Genomic DNA, 19554 nt, shown 5'->3' on the forward strand with positions numbered 1-19554 from the left:
TAAATGAGAATTACTTTATAAAATACTTTCATTAAATTAATTAGAGTATAAATTACGAATGTATGATAGTATACAACATTAAGAAGTTTTTCACTATCACTAATGAGTATCAAAAATATATTTTGCTAACAAAAAATCTATATAAATTGGATCTATTAGAAGACCAATGAAAATTATACATTTCCTCTTTAATGATAAGATAACTTGTTAATTCTAAACTTGTAAACTTGTAAAAAAAATATTAAATAACTAACAAGAATGGTAGATGAGGTTTTCTATCTTTTACCATTCGAATGTTTTCCTGGGAGCTTTTCCAGCCTTTAAATAAATAGCGCGTGTGTGGATGCAATTATACACGAACGTCGTTCCAAAGCTGAACTAACTGCTAAGTAACAGGCTGTGGTATTTTATTACCGAATTATTGGGGTTTTCACAAACGCTACGCTAACTGTGTTAACATGACAAGTTGTGCTTTATGCATCTGCTACGGTACGATTTTTCACGGATGAGGGAAAACAATGTAGTAGGTGGAACAATGATTGTAGAACAAAGCATGTATAACACACAGATATAAAATTTTAGGAATAAAAATTAAACTAGTGGTGTATGCCATAGTTCCTTTAGGCAAATTGCGATAACATCTCGTACCGTAATTTAAAATTTTTAAAAACTTTAAAATTTTGTGAAAGATTTTAATTTTTTTCTCATCGAAATCTTACGGTTAAAAGCTATAAATCTCGTTATGGAACTCACAGAAATGTAAACAAATTTGTACTTATTATTGAAACTTATTTAAAATATCTTGTAATTTGAAGTGCATATGTCTAATGACCATTTCTGATCGCCAAGAGGTATTTTTCTAATTTTTTTTTTTTTTATCTCCGAAGCCACTGGTCTGCCTTTCCAAAAATTTAATCAATTGTTAATTGCATTAATACAAGTGAAATGTTTTTTGAATAATTCAATTTAAAAGATCCGTTCTCTCAAGAACTGATTTGCATCATTTGCACTTTTTGCCCCGTATCTCCGAAACAAGTAGCCCTACCTTTGCAAAAACTAATTAGCACGTCTACCCACAAATCGGAAATACATGTTTTTAGGATCATTCAAATCTGTTGTTTAAAAATGTTCAGAAGACGTAAAAACGTGAAGTTATGCAAAAATGTTCATCTTAGATTATTTGACGATTACTATAAGCGCAAAAGTAATTGTTTTCAATAATTTTTAAACTAAACAACTGAAGTGTTTACCAAAATAAATCGTATACACAAATAAAATATTAATATCGTTTACAGAAAAATTTGATCTGAAATTAAGAGACGATGCGAAGCTACATCGATTTTTATAGAGTAAAAAAACAAACTAATTATAATCTCAATATGTTTCATCGTGTTCATTTATATACAGTTATTTTATTTTGGGATAAAAATTTACCAAAAACGTAACCGTAAAGTATTTTTTTAATTTTATATAGTTACTTTAGCTTACAGTATTATGTTAATTATAATTTAGAAAATATATGCAAATATATTTTTGTTTCTATTTATATTGGAACCGATATCAATTATTCATATCTAAAAAAAATTAACGAAGTAACCTGTGGATCTTTATTTTTCAAAAAATATTATAAACTTATTTAACAACCTAAACAAGGTCACCTTAGTTCTATTTCTTATTTCTATGCAATTTCTATCAATTGTAATCAAGTTTGTTTCTTTTATTTACTTTTTGTTATTAGACCCTGCTTTTTGATAAAAAACTAGGTGCAAGTGGTATTTTGACAGTAAACTAGGTGTAAGTTACATTTGGCTTCAAGGTAAAAATTGAGATCTAATAAAGTTTTCGCTTTCACTGAAAATGAATAAATTGATATCTTTCAATTCTTAAATTCGCGAATCTATGTTCCTATAATGAATTTTTATATTTCAAACACTTTTTGTAGTGGTTGTAGTGGTTTTTGTAGGACTATAATATTCAGGATGTTCTTGCAGACCATTAAAAATGCTAAAGAAGAATTTGCACAGTTACTAACTAAACCCTTTCAAACGGTTTTTAACTGAAAAATCGGTTCAGGATATTTTGTAACAATGTAGATGGAAAGTTTGCACTGAATTTCTATCTGAAGCCTTTTTTCGAATGGCTTTAAATTTTTGAAATCGCTAAGTCGTTTTTGAGAGAACGCCGACAAAGTGTAAAACTACAGGGCCTTAACGTTTACCATAAAATCTCTATCTCATCTGAAAATTGGCTCTATCTTGTATACCTACACACACATTATTTTTCCAAGTTTGATCTCAAAGAATTAGAAATTACTTGAAACGTCGAAAAAACATAAATTCATCAAAAAACGCCTTAACTCCATTTTTGTTTGAAGAAATTTTAAATATGGACTGTCTTTATATATTGAAACACAAGTAAGTCATTGATTTTAGAACAGCTTCTTATGACATATCTTACAACAGAACTTCATAGGAGATATACTGAGATGTTTCTTATATATCAATATTTATTGTAATTACCTTGGAAGATCGCAGCGTCACCTTGCCGCCGCAGCGGGCGCAGCAGCGAATGTTACAGTAATGACACACGTGTCCCACACCGTCGGCAAACTTGGTCTTGAGGCAGATGTGACACGTGGCGTCCAATTCGATGCCGGCCTTCTTCTGCTGTTCCGAACGCTGCCTAATCGTATCCTCCAAAACGGCCACTTCGTCTTGCTTTCTCCTGCAGAATGAATAGAAATAGGAATTAGTTGAAAGTCATCAACTATAATAAAGTAATTATATTTAAAATATATATATATATATATATATATATATTAAAGTAATAAAGTAATCATCTTAAGAAAAAAATCAAAAACTTATAAAGACCAATTTTCAGGGGCCAATTTTCAGATAAAATAGAAATGCTATGATAATATTATGTTACGGTTGTATAACTGTAAGGGTTGGTAGTCACAAACTGTCAAAAGTCTATGTATTTGTTGTGCAATCAGGCATTTTACACGTAAAACCTAACCTCCAAAACGCACAGTTGTCGAGTAACAATTTTATCATAAGTGCAACTTTCTGGTGTCTCTTTGATAGCACATACGTGAAGTTTTATGTGAAAAACGCTTGATCGTACAGCAAATACATAGCTTTTTGATAAATCTGTAATTTGTGACTACCTACCAATACTAATATATACCCTTAACATAACATTTCTATCTTATCCGCGAATTAACCACTTCATATAATATTATGAGATTGTATATAATAAACACCAAAATTTATGATCTTAAAAAGAAAAGGTATATAAAATTGTTGTAGCATGTTTTGGACTACAAAGTATTTTGAATAATTTCAATTTGCTATTCATCTAATGCTAAAAGGCAATTATAAGAGAAACACCATACATTAAGAAACACTTTTACGGGTGATAATCTTACTGTATTACATACATTATTAAATTTAGTAATAAAAATTACATTTGTCTATTTGTATATCTATATAAATACATAAATGCGTGACCTTTTTGAATATTATAAGCAAAACATATTTCTTTGAATCTATTTTTCCCTACAAATAGATGCTGACTAATAACCCTCTTATTCTTTGGGGATTAGACAATAGCATTTTTTAAATTCTTCAGTTCATATTTTTCATAATTATACATATTTCAGATTGACCTTTTAAATTATAAAATAGGCGTTTTAGTTACTATCAAAAAAATTATAATATCAGCATATACATACATGAATATATATATATATAAAATACACATGTATATTTTATTTAAAACCTTAGATTAGCAATATGGATTTAACTAAAAGTCGAATTTGTATATTTTCTCTTCAATTGAAACGTTTTGGACATCTAATTTTAAAAAATATAATGAAGAAACAGTATTTGCATATTAGAAGTTTTTTTTATAAGTGTTCTTATTTTTGAATGAATATATATAGATTATTGTCATGGCATGAAATTAATATGAATAAATAATTGTTTTTATAAGCATGGAATAGTAATTCCATGAATAATAGTACACAATGATATAAATAATTAGAATATGCTGATGAATTGCAATACAAAGATTAAAATTTCAGTTACCTAATTCAAAAAATTAGTAAAGAATTCAAAAAATTCAGTTAATTCTTATCCTTTACCATAATAGGAAATCTTTTGAAGATTATTGCGCAAGTTAATGCAAAAGCAAATAGAGCGTAGAAAAGCGCATGGATCTTTCCAATTCAATTTGCTATTTTTGTCTTGTAAGCTTATTTAAAAAATAAGTACAGTATGTGCATAATATATGTATATATCGGGCATGGAATAACTTTTACTATTGTATAAAGCGCAAAAGGCATTAGTAATATCTGATGGTCACTAAAAATCAATTTAGTCATTGAATATCAATTTTAAAGCAAATTATTAAACAAAAAAATAACGGAACAAGAATCTTTCAAAATGTTCAATTATGAATGGTTGAAGCGTTTGTCTGTCATTTTCGCACGTATTGAAAAATTTTAACTTAATTCCAATATTTTGTGAAAATTAAATTCATAATTGTACAGAAAGTAAAGTACTGTGAATACTGCGTATGAGTAATAATTTTTTAATTTAATCGATACGTAATTAGAACATCTTGCATACATAATTACACCGTGTTTTACCAAAATTCATATCAGCCAATTAATTTTGGTTACAAATTTTCGATTTTTTAACTTAAATGCTTGGAATTATTTACTTCTAGCATTTTTCAATTTTGGAGTATAGAATATTAACACCTTAAGAAAATAAAAGACTCCAACGTTGTAACAAGTTTTTTCTAGTACCAATTTTTTATAGAGTTCAGTTTATAAATATTTTTTTTTTTTTGATCTTCCGAAAGCAGAAAAAAAAACAAAAAATTATGATATTTACATAGAACACAAACATTTTTCGATAGATTTTTAACAGACTGAACAACATAGTTTTTCTACGATTATTTAAGTTGGATAAATGTTATTATTATATAAATATTATATGATAACCTATTCAAATCATTAAGAGCTTACCAATTCTTAAAATCAAGATATAATATTTCAGTATAATTTAGTAAACTGATAATTGACTAAACTGAACTTTTAGTTGCAAATTTTCAAATTACTAACTTAAATGTTTGTACTTATTTACTGTTAGCATTTTTGAAGTTCAAGAATATATAATATTAAACACCATGTAAAAATAATAGACTTATATGTTGTAATAACCAAGCTAGCAACAAATTTTAAACTTCACATAGGATAAGTTATAGTAATCACAAATAAAATCGAGAATAAAATCTTTTGTATATCGTTACGTTTCAAGATCTCCTGAATATTTTTAGTCATTCTTTATTAAAAAAAGGAATGTATGCACGTGTTTGTGCGGAAACAATTTTTGTCAACGATTTCGAGAACACGGATTAACCGATTTGAATGATTTCAAAAAATACTCTATTTTTATAGATAGGCAGATGTGCTGATTCGTTTTTTTTCAATGGAGGGTGCAACCGTTTCGAAGATAAGGGGTAAAAAGTGCAAAATATGGCAATTCCGTTTTTGAGAAAACTGAACGTCCGATTGGAATGATTCTAAAACATTTTATTCGAATAAACGGAATAAATAGCCAACTAAATTTTTATAGGAGGTTCAACGATTTCGGAGTTTTATTTTAAAAAAACGCCATTTGGAAGTAAAAATGCTTATTAGACAATTGCACATCAAACCTACATCAAATCAGATATATTATAGAGATTTTAATAATAACTACTATTTTTTACATTTTTATAGGAAACCCATAAATAAGATTTATAAGGTTTAACAGTTAGATTTCGTCTAAAAAACAACTAAGAAGCGTGATCGATTTGAAAAATATCCCAATTTTCAAACAATTTCAAAATTTTCAAAAAAATCTGATTTTTTCAAAAGTTTCAAAAAGTTCACTGCATATATATCAGTTTTATATCTTACAAAGGTAAATGTAAGTTTATAAACTAAAGAAGTAATAAGATAATTTCTAAGTGGGATATTTATATATATTTGTATGTGTATATATAGCCCTGGCGACATATAAGAAAACGATAAAATTTCCAATGCTATTATTTATTCAGATTGACCTCATAATTTCTTTCTCCCTTTCTTCTTCCTCCTTTTGTCGCATCATGACATTTTCAATGATAGCTCTTTCTTCTGCAGTCAGATGGGATAAATCCGGCAAGTCGGCCATTTTGTATTTATAAACACAATTTTCCTTACTTGATACACGATTAAAACAAAGCACTTGGCACCGATCACAAAATTATGTTTGAATTCATTACTTTCGTTAAAATAATATCACTGTTAAATCATGTCATTGGAAAGTTTCCTCTTCTAATGTTCATTTGGGAGTATTCCCTTAAGGTGGAAGGTTATGTTAACCTTTCAGACGCCTTCGCGTCGAGAAATTATAAAACTGATATAAAATCCAATATTTATCAGTCGTAACCCCAGACATATTGGCCATGTGGATAATGAGAACAGTATTTAAGTGGTACTTATCAAGCCCTTCGGCCTGAATCGAAAACGAAACACTTTCTTTTTAACGAAACTAGGATATACACTTCGACTATTAGTCCAACGAAACATCGCAACAGTCACTTTGCATAATTCCATACATATTATTTTGAAGTATCCATCGTATCACATGTTCATCTTTGACGTTCGTTGCGTTACCTGTTTACAAGTACTGCCCTCATATCCATTTTGAATCACTATTAAGGTAGTTTTTAAAGAGTTAGCGCAAATATGACTGATAAACCATTGTTCTTGTTTCTAATTTGGTCATCGAATGAAGTCAAATCATAATGAAACTCGTATCATATCTCAGCCCAACCGATCACATTCGGTGCCCACTTTGACATTTGTTAGTCATGCACCCTCGTCACGTATGTTTAGCGACCATTCGTTTTCGGAACAAATTCACTTCCGATTCGGCAAAGGGCAAAAAAACTGTAAAATCATTCAAAAAGTGGCTCACACGCGATTATTTGTCATATTATTTTCCGTGGAACACTGACACATTTGACGTCACCGCACTGTTATCGGACACTTTCGGGCATCGATTGCTCGCGGAGCACCCCGCGCGTTCGCGAAACATTATCGTTCGGCCGAAATAAATAAACCGCGGCTGTTAGAGACCATCGCATATGATTGCCGTGCGTCCCTTGTGTTCTGGTGTACGTTTCGAACGGAGATAGTTTTTATTCTCTCTCCATATTAGTCATTCATGCGGACTTAATAAATAATACTATGCGTTGAAATCGCGACCAATAGCGACTGTTATTCGGGCTGACGTCACGCATCGTCGGGGAGAGCCGTATTGATTAGCGAGGCGTCATTGTGGGAAAGGTGGCGCTCTTCCTAACAAACTACCCCTTAGTTCCTGAGCGCGTCGGATGATGACACCAGGATACGGCCGTGCTACCCTCGCAGTAGAGAATTACGTTCGGAAACCGTTAATTCAAACTAAATAGAATGAACTTAAGTAGTACCCCGACATATTAAGGTAATTCATTCCGTAACTACACTCGTATGTCGAAGCATTTTTCTATATAAATATATTAATTCGTTTCAGCATTGTGCTTTTGTCAAGTAATATTGAAAATAAATTTGCTGTTTATTAACCCTTTCGCCACGAATGTCGTCCCTGAACGACATCCACATGACGTGCCATGTGTACGGATGTCGTCTCTTTTCCTTGGTCCTATGGTTACAATGTTAAATAATATTTTGTAAATGTTTAAACAACAAAACACGCAAATTCAGTATATATAACTACTAAATTCAGTACAATAACTATTCAGTATAAACTAATAAATTCAGTACAATAACTATTAATGTATTGTTAAAATTTCAAACTTCGAAATAATCCTTGATATATGTGCGTGAGTAAATTGTTACTGCACGATTGATAATAATATTTATATGAAATTTCTAACTATAAAATAATTTACTTTCATAAAATAGCCAAAATATTTCTGTGATAGAAATATCATTGTTACAACTGACAAAAAAAATCATATTTTTATTTTGTCATTAACATTTTTCGAGAAAACTCTTACTCGCCCAAAGCTCGCTTTTCGTAAACCTACAAATAGCTTTTTTGGCGGCTTGTTTAAATTGACGTGTTTGTTCCTGTAAATTACAAAAATCATTGGAGCATTATCTTTTAGATCTAAAGAATACCGCGATTAAATAGCTTTCAAATTTCCAGAATATGCTAGAAGAACTATCAAACTTATAACGAAAAGTTTCTAATTGATATTTTAAATAATTTTAGAATTTTAAGTCATTTGTTTTCCGAACAAAGCTGCAAATTTAATCGAAAACTGTTATTTACAATGAACCGCAAAACTAATAAACAATCAATTTTCAACAAACACACCCACGTGTATTTTCTATTTTTTGTGCCAAAGTTCATAAGTTTTACAGAAGTTCAAGGTATTTGCTTAAAATTTCGAGCAATGTAATATTTTTAATTGTATCACGGTGTAAAATAGAACAATACATTAATCGCAAAATCTTGAAGTAATAATTGAGATAATATTATTACTTCTTCTATATAATTAAAAAGTATGAATCTGAAATCTGCAATCGCACACGGCCTTTAAAGAGAAAATTATTCCAGCGAGCAGCTGCGTCAAATAAGAACATAATGCATTAGTTTATAAAGATATGTTTAATATTTAATTTTATGTACATTATGGCACATTATGTTGCCTAGAATTAAATAATTTACTCCTTAAAGATAGAAATGTACATCGTTTACATATTTTAATTACTAAAAATTGTCATAAAATTTATTAATTGTGGTCTATGTCTATGGTGCGTCTTTTACAATAATAATTTAATTAAGACTAGAGACAATATTATTTATATGTATGTATGTGTATTATATATATATATATATATATATATATATATATATTTATATGATGCTGAGTTTATTATTTATTAAGAAAAATTGATAAGTCAAAATTGACTTTAATGTTCGAACGATTAGTTCTTGCGCCTGTTTTTTAAATTATATTTCTCATCACAAATTATAAAATATTCAAGTACAAAATCTATAAAATATAGCTGCTGAAGATGACGACAATCCTAAAAATTTAATATTCTTTCTAATACGAGTATAAAACTTAGATTTTAATAATATTCTTTGTAAAAGTTACATTGTTTTAATCAAGCCATAACACTTTCGCCCAAATCCAACTAAATATTTTTAATCATATAAATTGAAATTTATCATCGGTTATGTAACCGTTTTGTTCACGTATTTCATATTATTTCAATGTCTTTTGAAAAAAGAAAACTTATATAATAATAAGATATAAAATAGAATTGATAATCCGCCAAAATATACACTATACATTATGCAGTAAAACCGCATGTATTAGTTATTCAAAATAGTTTTATCATAAAAATTGTTTTATAGATAAAATTAGTCTAAAATATCTCGTCCATTCTTCATTCATTTCGCAGTATATACTCACCTATAAAATAATATATCAAATACATATTGTTGGCAATGGGATCACGATGCTTCATAAATAAATATTTACATCAATTAATATTTCACAAAGTATTTATACTTACATAGCTTCAGTCCTCAAAATATTGCTATAAAAAATTAAATAAATTTGAAACATTTTTGTTTGTCATGTGGTATTCTTGTCTTAAATAGAATAGAATCTGCACGATATTGCGTATTTAGCAACGGCATATATCCAAAAACCTACAACAAATATATTACTACTAATTGGACACAAATTAATAAAGCTTATTATTACATGATTATTAAATACCTTAGTGAAAAAATTTATGCATTTATGTCTTTCTTGAAAATGCAAAGAACTATCAGACAATGAATCTAAACATCCAGGGCAACGGAATGTCCATCTTGAAGTCACCTATGCGAATTTTAGTAAGAGTTATTTTATCTGCGATTTTGTTGAACTTCTCAACAACGCAATACATTCAATAAACGTAGTAGAATTATAATAATATTTCTAATAATTAACGTAATAGATTATCTAATAAAACCATACATTCATTTTCCATCGATAATAACGTATGCTAAATTATATATTTGCGTATGTATCCGTAAATTTGTAAAATAGTCCTTTCAGTTTGAGTATTAACATATAATAAACTTTACGAAAATCGTTCATTTAAAAAACGATAAATATTACAAAAGTATAATAATAATATTTTATTGTTCAACCTGAATATGTACTAACCTTAACAGGAGGTGCTCGAGTAATATGTGATACGAGAAAATTCATTGCAATGTCTTCACAATTCATATATTCATCCACCATATCTCGAATTGCTTGTGGCATCCAGTTCCAATACATGAATAAATAATATTTATGAACAAAAGCAGCACCTAAAAAATAAAATTAGTTCTTTAAAGCTGGGACTTTTAATAAAAGCTATACCTCAAATAAAATATCAAATTACCTGTTAAAACCATGCTCAGTTCACAACTATAGTTTGTATTATATAGCCAACCGTTATTATTGTTTAAGTCCCATGCATGAAATCTTCCAGGAAAACCAACAACTTTATCTCTGTGTTCTCTCCAAACACGGAAACCGAAAATTATTTCATCTTGTCTGATTGCAGTATCATCATCAACAGACAAAACGGCTTCTGTCTCAATTTCTTCGAATGGCAGAAAACGATTGTTCAAGGAGTTCTTGGTGGTTTTTGCAAACTATAAAATAAACTGGTTGGTATTGGTATTTAGCCTTAAGGCAAGTTACATGAACTTCCCAATATGCGTAAATAATCGACTTAATCAATAATAAACAAATTAATTTATGAGTGATTAGAAGTATTCCGAGGGGATTTATTACATATAATTGAAAACGAACGAACACGTTAACTCGGAATATTTTATGTTCATCAAGACCGACTACTCTATTGTTATACCAAGTATAATTTTAATTTTAATAAACGCCAAAAAAACTACTCATTTTCTCAAACTTTGATGAATTTTTAAAATTAAACTACTTGCCGTTAGGCCGTAATATTTCAGTAAGTTCTATAAGACCATGATATGTATCGCCAAAAAAAGTTTCATAAAAATCGGTTTAATTTTTTTTTTTCAAGATTTAATTACAAGAAAACGGCTCGGTAGATTTTCACCTAAAACTAATCAGTACCATTCCCAACTAATATCTTTCGAACAGTTTTTGATTTTTTAAAATCGGTTCGGTAGGATGAGCTTAAATGTGGACGAAAAGTTTAACACTTTTTTTCAAATTACAAAGAAACGGCTTGGCAGAACGTCGCACAAAACTGACAAACAATAGTCCTCATCGAAATACATCAAATGGCTTTTAAATTTCTGAAATCGGTTCAGGCGTTTTTAAGAAAACGTCGATGAAAGGTCTAATTTTGACAAATGCCAAAAAAACGATACTAACTTTTGCAAACTTTGACGAATTTTTAAAGCTAAACGAGTTGTCGTAGGGCGGTAATATTTTAGTATGATCTAGAAGACTATGGTACCAATCGTAGATTTTTTTTTTTTTTTTTTAAACTTTATTACAAGAAAACGGCCCGACCTAACTTTACCAAAAACTAATCAGCACGATTTCCAACCAATATCTATCGAACGGTTTTTGAATTTTCAAAATCGATTCAGAATTGCGGGCTAAAACGTGGACGAAAAATTTGTCACTTTTCTGCGATTTATAACGAAACGGGCCGGTCGATCATCGCACAAAACTCAGAAACGCTAGTACTCATCGAGATACATCGAATGGCTTTTAAATTTTTGAAATCGGTCCAGCCGTTTTGGAGAAAACGTCGATTTACGGCAAAAAATCTGTTCACACACACGCACACACACACATACACACACACACATACTTTTTCCAAATTTGGTCTCATTCGATTCAGAATGGTTTGAAACGTCGAGAAAACAAAATTAGCAAATCGGATTTTTTTATGAAAACATAAACTTCTCCTTCGAGAAGTTAATTAATCAGAAGAATAATTTATATTTTAAACTAATTATACTATATTTTATTACATGTATAGGAACTCCTATATCTGGCCATCTTAGTTCTTCCTGTGGAGGCTTTGGACTGTTCCATACCACAATTACTTTATTCAAATAAGGCAAACCATCCAGTCTATTAAGAGAACTGATTAATATCTGTTCTCTTTCATAAGTGAGGATTACTATGGTAAACTGCTCGCGAGGATGATTTCCTCCGAGCGATTCACAAAATTCTTTTCCTGCACCTCCAGCTCCTTTCCCAATTGGCCGATAGCCTAAATTGGATCCTGAAATATATTGAAGATTAAAATCTAGAAACGTAAAATTAGCAAATCGATTTTCTAGTGAAATTATAACCTACTCATTTGGGAAGTTAAATATAAAGTCAAAATAAGTATATCTCACCTATAAATTTTGCATCTGATGGCAAAACAGGATCGAATGGAATTTGTGGATATAAATTGAATGGATCGCCCCAAACATTCCACATTTCATATTCCTGTGTTAACATAACTGTATAATTTCTCGTATAACTAGGACTAGGATGTGGAGGCTCAATTGGTCCTAAAGATTCCTTATTTTCAGGATCAGATTCCACTGGTGCTATTTTTATAGGAGTAAAACTAGAATTAAAAACACTAACACTGGGTACACTCGAAATGGGCTTGGCTGGAATTCCTAATCTATTTCTTATAACAGCTATTATAGTGTCTACAGTTACTTGAACTGAACTTAAATATCTCTCCCAAACCATTCGTCCCTGTCGTCTCATTGAGAGCAAATCACCATCAGGAATTGCTCTTAGAAGAAAATGCAACTCGGTAACCCGTACTTTAGGTACTAAAAGTACACATTTTTTCCAGTCAACAAATTCAGCAAATGGCAGAGTTATTTGATCCCCGCCTAGTATCACAGGTATAGCACCGGAACGAAGAGCTTCATACAACCTAGCTTGCAGTAATGTTGTTGAAATATATTCTATATTTCCAGGTGCAAAAATTAATACAAATGTTGAATCTTTTAATATATTTCTTCTGGAAGAATCTGTGCCACATAATGACCAATCTTTAATTGGTACCACAGTTTTTTGCTCTGTTGCAGGAATGCATTCAAATTCAAACAAAAATTTATCTGATGTAGTTCCAGTAGTTATATGATGTAATTGTTTTAAAATGAAACTATCTATGGATGAACTATCAACAAGTCCTAAATTTTCATCAGAAAGTAGTGATTCATCATCTCTATTTTCAATATTATGTGTTTGTGTATCAGCCTTTACTGGCTTTAGTTCTCCTTGAAAACTCAATAAATATTTTCTCCTTGCTGGCACAATTGGAGTACATTCTTGCCAAACATCACCTCCTGGTGGTCCAAGAAGTGGTGCAATGACCAAATCAAAGTTCGGTCTGAATTTCAACACAGTAAATGTAGACTGAACTATTATGGCCCGGCCTGTGTTAAAATTTTTAAAAACATTTCCCGATCCAATGCTTAAATCTCTCCTGGCAAAATTTAATAAAACATGATTGCGCCCATCAGCTCCCCAGTAAGGTAATTTATATAGCAAATTAATATCTAATGATGTTTCTTTATATGTACGATTATTTGAATTATTTTCATATTCTGAAGGATTTTTAAAAGCTTCACCAACTAACACTAAATATAAACATGCTTCTTTAGGTTCTTGAGTTAAATGAGCATTGTAGCCTAAAGTTTGTTTTATTGTAGTTTTCAAAAATCCATCAACGTCATAGTCTTTTGAGACAACTGTGTATGTATCCGGATCATAAAGATATACTGGTAAACCGGACGTCAGTGAACAGCGAGAATGGTCAAAACATGTAAACATTTTGCAGGGCATAGAGTGACTATTTGGTGGTGACATTGGTTCAGGTATATACCATGGTAATAATGGCTTTGGTAATTTTAATTGTGGAGTGTTTCTTAAAGCTGCTTCTTGTTGCGCCACCTGAGCCTGAGAAATAAAAAATAAAGGATAAAAAAATCTATATACACTATAAGAAAACTTTAACATTTCAATTTTTGATGTAAAACTTCTTTGGGCGCGACTAGAAAGTAATTCTGTAAAAATACAACGGAAGTTCCTTTACACCCGAACTGTTCGTCATTCGGTCTCGATGAAATCATTTTTATACAGGTCGACTGTGAATAGTGGTCGTGTATGTGAATAGAGATCTGTCGTTGTATGCGTACCGATATCAACAAGAAAATCGGCATAGATAAATAAACATTTTAAAGTTACATCTTAGTACAAATCTTGATTTAATGAAAAATGCCTGAATCAGAAGAATATTTTACCCTGTTCTTTAAAAATAATAAAACAAATTAAACATTTGTGCCGTGTACTAAACGCAAGTATATTGATTAGAAATTATTTTTATATTATTCGTAGTTTCTATAAATCTTTGAACTTATTGAAATGGATGATATTTTTTAATCAAGACAGATATTACACCTGTTCAAAGAATGAGATTATATCGCCAGCGAAAAAGTAAAAAAAAATAACATCAGTCAATGAATTTATGTTAATTTCAATTACATGAAGTTCTTCAAACACAATTATTACATGATGAGTGAAGTTGGGAAAACAATATTTGTTTAACGTAATCCACTGTGTGAACAAATATTATAGAAGTTATTAATCAGCAATTACTTCATTTCTCTGATGAAGGTTCATTTCTAAATGCTAATTACAATGACAAACCGATCATGTCATATTTGAAGTATGACTTTAAATATATTATTGTTTTTAAATATTATACATGTTTTTAATGCTATTATAAATATATAATTTATATTTTATCAATATATAAATGTGTATAATGGTTGACACTAATAAATGTGTGCATCACGAGTGTTACCATATTACTAATAAACATTATTCAAAATTGTTGTATGATGTTTTTATTTTTACTTAAATGCCATCTTGTACAGTAGCAAATAAGTTTTACTTCAATCGCGTGTGAACCTGACGAGCCCTTTTTTATGTAATTTTATACTAAATTGGCTAACATTCTCAAAATATTCTATCAACATACTTGTTCAAGTGATATTTTCAGTCTTTCCATCTCTGCCTGCTGCCTTTGTAACTCCTGCTTTAAAATCTTAATTTTATTTCCATATTCTACTACATCCATTTGTAATTGTTGTTTTCTTGATTCCAGTACTCGTAATTCTGAAGATACAGTACCCTGCCATAAAAAATAATTATTATCCGAAATATAAAAATGTATATAATAGTGAGTAATGGTAATGAAATAGTAATGGTAATAATAAAGAAAGGAGGGAACGAGAATCATTGATTTATAATGACCTCATGGCCTTTGGGCAAAAGAACCATTTAATTTTATTATTCGAAATATATTCTATTACCTTTATTCGTAACATTTCATCAATCCTCTGTTTCAGGTCAGATGGCTTAAATGTGTTATAAAGATCAAATTCATCGACTTCAATTTTGCTAAATCTACTAATTCCAGTAGCATTTTTTGAGTCAACCTGGAAAATAGGTCAATCGTTGGTTAATGTATTGAATTAGGCAAGTTCAATAAACCTATTTAATATGATGAATTACATGTTCTTCGTGCAAGAATCAATGATATATATTTATGTAAGTTGCTATAAAAGGATCTTTACCTTTGATAGAAAATAATGTGTAATCAATGGTACAATTAACAAGAAAACTATCAGTAGAAATATTATCCTAGAAAGCTTCATTCTTCCGCAATAATGCCAAATATTATTTCTAGTAAAAGCACCATTTCCCACAGGATGGTATCCGGTAGCAGTTTCGTAAGAACTCATTTTTGATACTCAGACTAATATTAACTTTTCAAAAAATTTGACATTATTTATTTGGAAACCTTTTTTGTCGCCTATGTAAATATATAATTAGGGATATTTCTAAATTCATTGGTAAATGTGTCATATATCAACATCATTCATAAATTGTGATTATTTTTTTATTTTCAAGGAAACAAAAGCATGTTTCCTTCGACGATACATCGAATGCCATATTCATAGATCGACTACGATATAATATTTATGCAACCACAAGTTTTAAACATGTTTTTAAAATATATACAGTTTTAAACAAATTTAAATAAAATGTAAAACATTTTTTGACGTTTTCTTGTTAATAAACATTGACAGATGTTGACTCGTGACTCAGCGCCACGATGGAGTGGATAAATGTGGAACTATCACGTGAAACAAAATTGGCGCGGATTTTAAAAACTACTTTTGAATCTATGTACCAATCAATTGTAAATTTTGCTTATTATGCATGCTACTTTGGTAATAAAAACAAAATGAGATGAATGAATCAGAGAAAGTATGAATGTAAAAATAAATATAAGTAAAATTGAATAAACGAATGAATAATACATAATATAGCATCATACATATAAAAGAATTCACATGATCTACAGGTATTTTGTATGATCTCTCATACAAAGGCCAACACTTTTGCCTGACTGATATATACAAAATATGTATTATAATTGAAAATAAAAAAAGAAATCATAAAAAACAGAGTCTATATTTATAGATGTTTGGACATCAATGAGAACATCTGCTCTTGTTTTATATATTTGCAGAAAGACTTCAACGAAGTCAAATGAGGCTCCTTATGGTAATATTGAAGATGATTTTCACTGTATGAAAAGATTGCACGTTGATCCAGGTAAAGGTAAAAATCCGATTGAATAAAGTCAATGGAAACCATGAAATCTGGTAAGAAGACTGATATTGAATATTATTGATCCTGATCAATATGATAAGAAGAGTGACCTTATCAATGAGACATTAACAACTACTGGAACTTTTTGATTTATGGTTAAAAAAAATCACCACAATAAATTGGTACCGTGGTATTATCAAAAACCGGTGCCTAATTACAAATTTAATAAATATAGATATCACCATGGACCAATCCAAGGTGATAGAATACCGATGAGGACATCAGGAACTTAAAGAAGCTGATCGATCCTGGTGAAGTACTTTAAATAAACATGGATACTATAAAGTATAATTAAATTATTTTTATGAAACTTATTTTCATATATCATTAAGTTATATATTACATAACGTTTTCATCGAAACATTCTGAAATAATACTGTGACATACATGATTTGAAGATTAAATTTTGATATATAGTATTGAGTAATTTATTTTTTATTACTTGTATAATTATTATTCCTGTATTGCATTTATCAAGAGATTTCAAAAATTCATTTAAAAACATCTGTTGGTTTTTTAGTAGTCTGAATTATGAGACATCTATTGCTCATTTGGCTAGAGGTAAAACTCAAAGTGTTTTTAACAGATGGCAATATACACGAATAAAAGTAAATTCGTTAAAAAATTTACATTGCCAAATTTGGATATAAAATCTTTGTAAAGTTAATATTAATTAAATTACAAAATTATTATAAAAAATAATAAAACATAATTATGTTAACCCAAACTAGTAATTTCTGCAATTCATTAATTTTAAATGTGCAATGGTAAAAAATTATGAATTATAAAAAAATTTGAGAATTTTATTCTGGAGTATTATTAACCCTTCCCACTCGGGAATTCCGAAACTGATACGTATTTTGTCGCCAGAGCGGCGGCATCCTAGTGGAAAAGGTTAAAATACTTTAACAAGTAGCTTTAGAAATGTTTATATATAGTGCACGTTGTGAATAAGTCAAGAAGTTTTCTATATGGTCGTCAAATATGTATCACTAAAAATTAATAAACATTTTCATAATAATTTAAAATTCAAAAATGCTTATATATTCGATTTGACCATTCATTGCTTAAATAACTTATTGTATTCAATTAAATATCTACTACTCCCAGGATGATGAATGTACGAGTATTTTGTAAATATTCCAAGTCAATATTTTATATTACAAATTTTATTTACTCAAGATAAGAAACCAAAAATTATTCCTGCCGAACTACTATTGCTCATTTCTATAGCAAATAAAAAGATACTGAAACCTTAGAAAGGAAAATTTAGAAACTTTGTTAAAACTGTTTGATCGAAATTAACTATTTAGTAACTACTTAGAGAATTAATTTTGAAGATTATCGTTTTCTATATAAAAATTAGTTATATTTTCACATCTATTAAAATTTACAGGTAAGTACCACGTTCGTTCCAATTTCGATAATTTCTAATCTACCAAAGACCGGATAAAGTGTCCAATGCATCCGAATCAATTATCATTGGAATTTCACCTATTTCCTATATTTAGAATTCTTTCCTAGCAAATATGTAATAATATAAAATGATTGAACATTGGGAACTGGTCCACGAAGCTAGTATTTATATATAGCGATTGGAAATACAAATTCGTGTATGTCTCTATTTTTTTTTATTCTACGCAATTGATAGCATTCATAAAAAATGACTAATTAAATAAGATGAAGTTATGGTAAATTTTCTAACTTTTCCATTGCTCCTTTGGTTAGACGACAGAACATCCAGCCTTCTTTTTCAGTTAAGTTTGTGAAACCCATTTTTTCGTAAAATTTTCGAGCAGGGTTCCAGTCCAAAACATGAAGGTCTAATCTTGATGAACCTTCTCTCAAAGCAAGCTAAAAATCAAAATTATACATATTTTTTAAAAAAAATTGAAAAATGATAAAATAGTAATATCGTTGTATTACCTTAGCCAAAAATTTGATCATATCCGTAGCTACGCCTTTGTTTCGATATTCTGGTTTAACATATAAATCTTCCAAAAATAGTGATTTTCCTTCCCAAGTTGAGTAAGATATAAATGTTAAAGCATAACAAATTGGTAGATTTTTGTTAGGATCTGATTGTTCCAAAGATTCAGCAATGAAACAACGAAATAGTGGCATATCTCCGAAACCATCTCTCTTTAAATCTAATTTTTATAAATTAATATAATATATAAGTAAAATAAATATAATATCTACATACTCTACAGTGTAGAGTCTACGCAATGACATGCATGACTCTATATATTTAGTATGTACTAAAATTTAATAGAATTCACCATACTAACCTTCAGCACTAATTTTGGGTCCATCGGGCATTTCTTCAAAATCTGCCAATTCCTTAATTTGTAATAATTAATTATATCAGTTCATATAAAATTATATATTCAGTGAATATTTTGTTCAATTTAATTTTAGTTTTATAATGAATTACAAGTTAAGAGTCACCTGTATCATATCTCGGACACTGTCCATATCTTCTGGTCTGGCCAATCTAATTCTAAATTTTTCCATTTTTAAAGTAGGTATTCACAATTTTTCTTGCAGGATTTTGTTTATATTTTGAAGTACTTTGAATATTTCTAGATAAAAAAAATTAAAGAAAAAATAAAACTGCAGTTGAAGATATATTCGCTACAACTATAGCTAGCAGTAAAGTTAAAAGCAAAAAATTGCAGCAAAATTATAATTTTTATTAAATATATGATTAAACTGCAATTATTATTATTGATT

General features: G+C 29.3%; 2 protein-coding genes across 2 annotated transcripts; both read right to left on the minus strand.

The window, feature by feature from the left end:
• Positions 1-2492: 2492 nt before the first annotated feature.
• On the minus strand, positions 2493-6248 carry LOC113370851 (rab-3-interacting molecule unc-10-like). The gene is made up of 2 exons (XM_026611533.1): positions 6121-6248; positions 2493-2724 (listed from the first exon to the last, which is right to left on the minus strand). The coding sequence occupies exons 1-2, from the start codon at positions 6228-6230 to the stop codon at positions 2493-2495; spliced, it is 342 nt and encodes a 113-aa protein (XP_026467318.1). The 5' UTR covers positions 6231-6248.
• Positions 6249-9449: 3201 nt separating this feature from the next.
• Positions 9450-19335, minus strand: LOC113370853 (exostosin-3-like). The gene is made up of 13 exons (XM_026611534.1): positions 19270-19335; positions 19110-19161; positions 18745-18896; positions 18524-18571; positions 15450-15575; positions 15116-15268; positions 12462-14031; positions 12087-12343; positions 10505-10760; positions 10282-10430; positions 9847-9951; positions 9638-9776; positions 9450-9534 (listed from the first exon to the last, which is right to left on the minus strand). Exons 1-12 carry the CDS (start codon positions 19333-19335, stop codon positions 9672-9674), a joined length of 3039 nt encoding a protein of 1012 aa, XP_026467319.1. The 3' UTR covers positions 9450-9534; positions 9638-9671.
• Positions 19336-19554: the final 219 nt, after the last annotated feature.

The sequence above is a fragment of the Ctenocephalides felis genome, unplaced genomic scaffold (assembly GCF_003426905.1).
Source record: "Ctenocephalides felis isolate EL2017-DRISC unplaced genomic scaffold, ASM342690v1 CF-g0.4_SCAFFOLD_01492, whole genome shotgun sequence".
In the NCBI taxonomy this organism is placed as follows: domain Eukaryota; kingdom Metazoa; phylum Arthropoda; class Insecta; order Siphonaptera; family Pulicidae; genus Ctenocephalides; species Ctenocephalides felis.